The 5,782-nt window shown below is 37.5% G+C and overlaps 1 protein-coding gene across 1 annotated transcript; it reads right to left on the bottom strand.

Moving 5' to 3' along the window:
• Positions 1–1,015: 1,015 nt before the first annotated feature.
• Positions 1,016–3,150, bottom strand: LOC111506412 (innexin inx2). Its single transcript, XM_023161467.2, has one exon. The coding sequence runs from the start codon at positions 3,020–3,022 to the stop codon at positions 1,943–1,945; it is 1,080 nt and encodes a 359-aa protein (XP_023017235.1). The 5' UTR covers positions 3,023–3,150; the 3' UTR covers positions 1,016–1,942.
• Positions 3,151–5,782: the final 2,632 nt, after the last annotated feature.

The following is a 5,782-nucleotide window of genomic DNA, read 5'->3' as shown; positions in this document are numbered from 1 at the left end:
CAATTATTTTCTTTAAACATTTTTTCTGTACAAATAAAGTGTCTCTTAGTCAAACATTCTGATCATTGTTTTATACTTGTCATTGAGATTAATACACATATCATTACTATTGTCTGTTTTTTTTGTATAAATCTCAGTTTACTCAATAGATTGTTGAATTCAATTACTTCATTATATTATTCCTTAATTCCATATCTTTTTTATATCTCATTCACAAATATTTAATTTACAGTTAAAAAAGGTGAATGGTTTGAAATTGAGACTAACATTGAAAGAATTCTGACATAAAAAATATACAAAGCCTTTCAGACAGTTATTTTCTTCAATTATTTTTACTAGTATTGAAAATGAAATAGATAGGTACTATAATTTTATTCATGTTGAATTGTCATTTTGATTGTACTTACCGTTTCAAGAACAACATCAAACCGCATTTAACCACTACAATCAACTGAAATTACTCCTGAAAAAAGTCTAGACTTTTGTATTTCCAGCCAATTTTGGAGAGTGAAATTTCCAGTTTACATGTCACTTCACTTGTGCAGATTCTCTTTTGAGCTTCTTAATTTTCCTTTTTTCAAATTGCAAAGTACTAAAATACCCCACTAATTATTCTGAGAAAATATATACTGATATTCAACATTTGTGAAAATAATGTGGAAAATTTCTACCCTTTCACTTTCTGCATTTTCTTTATTTTGAAGCAAGACCCCCGGACTAATACCAAATTTGTAATATATTTCTACGAATGTAATTTCAGGGTTAGAAATTAGTTTAATTTCAAAGAAATTCCCAGTGCAGTCAATATCAATATTTGTTCCGAAAGAATTAAACTTTCATATCAAGAATAAACAAAGTCCAGATTATTGTCGAGTTTGTTTGTTCATAAACTTGAATTATAGATAGTTTATTTACAGAAAGGATCTTCGCCCATCTGTGTCAGTGTAGATCTGAACTTGGACTTTGAACGAATTTATCGCTTCAAAATAACCTATCGAAACATTAAAACACTTAATTTGTCGTCATTCAAATATAATTCCATACAAAATTCAAAAGGCACTGATGGCGTTTCACTTTAAAAATCTATAATATACAATATATAACCATATAATAGTCTCAACACACATTTTTATACAAAATATTTTATAAAAAGTGAATGTGTTTTCGTGACGGCTCACTTGGAATTGTACGTATGGAACTTAGTCTAAACTATATTCTAAACATCACATATGAATTAAATTGAAGATATTTGATCGAACAATTACAAACAATAATAAAATAAAAAGCACTTCTTCATTCTCGTTTGTCAGATCATCACGGTATCACAGAGAGAGCGATTTCGCCAGCTGCTAGAGCGACAAATTGTAGGGCAATAAAATTTATTATAATAAAATATCATTGTCAATGTCTTTAGTTCGGAATTTCGTCAGTCTTTGTCGTATTACGATAATATACTTGGGTATATCAGCGAATAAAACTGTAAATTTGCTTCTCTCGGATATGAAAAATATCACAGAAAATACTTTTTAAAATATCGTCCCGGTGGTTTCACGGCCCTCTTTAATTTGCCTCGTAAATTCCGGCAAGTAGCAGCTGCGAAATCGGTTCTCTGAATCAATATACCTGTTTCTGGAGTGACCGCCGGAAATGCATTTGGCAGTGGACGAGGAAAGGAGATAAAAGCATTTTGGAATGACCTAATTGAGCTATTGTACCATTAGAAATAGAAACGATTTATCACAGCCGAACCTAGAGGCTGTTGGCCGGAAGTTACAGTCTTTTCTGCCATCACAGAACTTTACATTGGTCCTTCGGTTAGAGTCATACTGGAGTATCGATCGCAGCGTCTACACATCCTTCCGATTATCGAATGTAAACGCCTCATCGCTAAGCAAATATTCCAAATATTGTTCGAAAGGCACGATAAAAAACAAACACTCGATTACACAATCTCTTTGCCTTCTAGCTTTTTCGATAGGTCGGATATAACCTCTTTGAAGATGAGAGGGTCGATGTTCTTACCCAGCTGGTAAAGAACGAACCAGTCTCCAATTTCGCATTTGTTGGAGATGGTTTCGATTTGGTCGGAGGCGGCAATGCGGCAGTTGGTTCTGAGCAAGTACAGGCGGATTTTGGGGCCGAGGATGACGGCTGCACGGTACAGGAGGGAAATTCCGGACAAAACACTGAGTATTACAAACCAAAACCACAAGAAAACGTAGATTTTCTCGTTGACGATGTTCAGTGGAAGGACGCAGAGTCCATCGAACTTCTGCACCGATCCAGAAGGACCGTATTTGTGGAAGGTACATTTGGTTACCTTCGGGAACACCCTCGCCATAGGATCTTCTCGTTCTTCGGGCTCCATCTCAGTGAATTTGAGTACGTCGCTGCCGTACGTGCTGAACTCGCCATCGAGGAAATAGTCCATGAAAAATATTTGACCTACAACGTTGATAAAGTTCAGCACCTCGCATATGAAGAACCGGAACGCGTAGAAGTTCTGCATGTGGAGATTGGTGGTGAAGTAGTCGATGAGCAGTTGCTTTCGGTCTTTCTTGCATTCGTCGGAGACGATGGGACAGTTGAGGTCAAGGACCAGCATCTTGATGCGGCCGCCTTCCCATGTCTTCCACAGGTAGCGCGGCACGTAGAAGAGCATCGCTTGGAAGAAAAGCACGAAGCACACCCACTGGTAGTACTTATGATATTTCACTTCGTCTTTGCCGTCCACATGGCTCGCCACCCCGGGTTGCACGATATCGGTTCCTATCCGGCCGGTCATTCGATTCGGTATCGTAAACGTTGAATAAATCCAACAGTAAGTGTCCATTACGTTAAGGGGAATTTCGTCTACGATGCAGTCTATGGGGTCCCCTATGTACTGCCTGCTCGTAACGAGCAGCGAAAAAGAAACGAGAATAATCACTGTGGCTTTGTAGTGCAGACGGAAAATATTGTTGTCGATGCATACGCTATCGATTTTCAGTAGCCCCTTCACGGAGCCGAACACGTCAAACATCGCGACTGTTGAAGCACCACACTCTCACTAATTGATTATGTTGTTAATTGTTTTTGGCAGTAATTTCTTATACCGTGTATTTAAACGTACGCTCGAAGCCAACTACGACAAGGTGCACTCGACGAACTCAAGCTTACAAACGACTGTGGGGTGGGGATGGAGCTCGGGTGACAGCCATTGGACGCCCTCCTTTGATAGCCTCCACCGCGAGACCGTAATGCAGAAGTGGAAGGCAGTTTCGAGAACCGAACCGGGAGTGGGACAAGGATAGAGATCGACGAGATTCTCTAGCATTGTGTACGAGATGCGAATGATGCGATACTATAGTCTGGTCAAAAAGGATCATGAGCTTCTACAAAAGAAAACAGTTCTTTCACAGTTGTGCAATACTATTTTTTCCTATTTGTGTGTGGAAAAGTACTTTTTTCAATGATTTATCGTACGGGAAGGTACCAGTTTCCACACGAATGCGACAACATTTTTTCAAGACCTCAAAATCCCTGAATCATTAAAAAAATATGCATATGTATTTTGTCCTATTCCACGTCACTGGATTCATTTATTTTTCAGGTTGTAAAATGTTGAACTGCCAAAAAACTCGTGAAACAGTGACACTTATCCACGGAATTTTCTTCTTTGATGAATCTGTCTTTCAGAGTTTTTTTATATATTATAGTTTAGGTTAGGTTAGGTTAGGTATTGCACCTCATGAAAAGCAATGCTAGGTTCAAAATGGAAAAGTAGTTGAACAATTTCATAAAATCAGTAAAATCGAATGAATTCTAAATAAACTGTTCAAATCAGATTTCAATCACAATCTGGCAACAACACATGAATATACGACACACAGGGCCGTCGCCATAAGGGGGATCGGGGGGAGTTTCCCCCCCTGCTTTTTCAAATTGGGAAAAAGTTGGTAAATTTTGGGCCGTGAAGATAGAAAAAAATAATAGTAAAAAATTAATGAAAATAACAAAAAATAAAAAGGAGAGAAGAAAGGGGGAGGTAATAAGAAATGGGAAAGAACCAGAAGAAGATTGCGATTTCCCAACATGCATAACTTGGAGATGCCATACTTTGAAATTCTGTTTAATATCCCCCAACTTTTCGCTGTTTTTTCGACTTGGAAGAGTTGGGAAATTTCGGGCCGTGAAAAAATAATAGTAGAAAACAATAAGCACAATATTATTTGAGTGTTGTTTTCTTTCAATTGTATCGAATATTCCTATACATGGTAGATGTAGTTGGAAAACTAAGGACCTTGGTCCAAAGTAGAATAATTCCCATTATTATTTTTATAATTACCAAAATTCATTTTTGTTTGTGCATAACCTAACGGGCATAAGCATTCAGCCAATCTTTGGATAGCTAAGTAAGAAAATTAATACATTTTAGTAGTAATTAATATCTCGGCTTTAATTTTTTCGAAAGTTGGGAAATTTTGCTGGTGGGGTTTGGAAAATTTGGATTCCCTCCCCCCTTGGTTTTTCTTTTCGCTACGACCCTGACTACACATGAATGACACTACGTCACTGAGGGAAAAACGAAAATGAAATGTGTTCAAAAAAGTATATGCGACTCTTTCTGCACAAATCATTTTGATTCTTTTCAAAATTGCAGGTTTTTTCGCGATAAAAATTACAATCCACATTTTCGCTGAGATCTTTGTTGATGTTTCGCGATTTGATTCATCATTTGATATTATTTATCAAAAAATGTGAAGAATAAAACATGAGTTTGAAATTAAAAAATATGAGAAAGCTAATTTGAAAAAACAAATTTTTTTTTGGTGTCATCGGCATCGACTACATTGGTCATTACGTGTCCTGGATAGGCAATGTTAATAACTCCCCGATCCACCTAATAGGGAGCATCATGGCTATTCGCAGTCCGTCAGACATGTAACGTTGCAGAATCATCCCAACTTCAACTAGATAAATTCTCTTGAGGAAATATATCTGGTTGGGGTTGGGATCAAATTCACGACCTTCTAGTCAAAAAAATTATTGTGACTTGAAATAGTAATGAATTATGAGATAAGTCAAATAATAGGTGAAATATTAATAATATTCTCAGCTTGCTTCAAAAGTGTCGTCCGTTTAAAGGACATGTCTTCTTATAGTTGCATATCTCAATGAATATTTATTCTACTGTGCCGTGATACTGATACTATACATTGATGTTCATTTTTTCCAAATTTGAATTTTTCGCCTCTTTTCAGCTCATTGCCGTTAGGCGATTGTCGGCCATTTTTTTCTACAAATTCACATTGAACCAAAGCGCTGCCGAAGCAGCACGAAAAATTAACCAGGCATTTGGCAATGATAGCGTGAAATTTCGTTTTGTAGATTTTAGCCTGGAAGATGCGTTCCGACGAGGTCGACCTATAGTAATCCAGGACGAGGAATTGAGGACCCTGGAGGAGACTGACACATCACAAACGGTGCGTGGTATGGGGAAGAACTGTGCGTCAGCTGACATGGTTTTTTTATGGTTTTAAACGTATTGGAAAGTTGAAAAAGATCAAAAATTGGGTGCCCTACGATTTCATCGATTGACAGAAGTTGTCACGTTTCGAGGTCTGTTCTTCTCTGCCTTGCGCAACCAAAACGATTATCTTTTTAAGTGGATCCTCTACGAAAACAGGAGACGTTCAGCACAGTTATTAAACACCAATGAGCCATCTTAGCACTTCCCAAAGGCGAAAAGTCGTTAAAAATGACTATGGATATTGTATGGTGGTCAGCAGCAGGTGTGATT

The sequence above is a fragment of the Leptinotarsa decemlineata genome, unplaced genomic scaffold, assembly GCF_025532065.1.
Source record: "Leptinotarsa decemlineata unplaced genomic scaffold, Ldec_3_MD MMD2_P_RNA_scaffold_5, whole genome shotgun sequence".
Taxonomy (NCBI): Eukaryota; Metazoa; Arthropoda; class Insecta; order Coleoptera; family Chrysomelidae; genus Leptinotarsa; species Leptinotarsa decemlineata.
Note: the sequence above shows the minus strand (reverse complement) of the source record. Positions and strands in the feature narration are given on the sequence as shown.

What these genes read in the sequence shown, in the direction of transcription:
- LOC111506412 (XM_023161467.2), bottom strand. Translation starts at nt 3,022, where the DNA reads ATGTTTGACGTGTTCGGCTCCGTGAAGGGGCTACTGAAAATCGATAGC.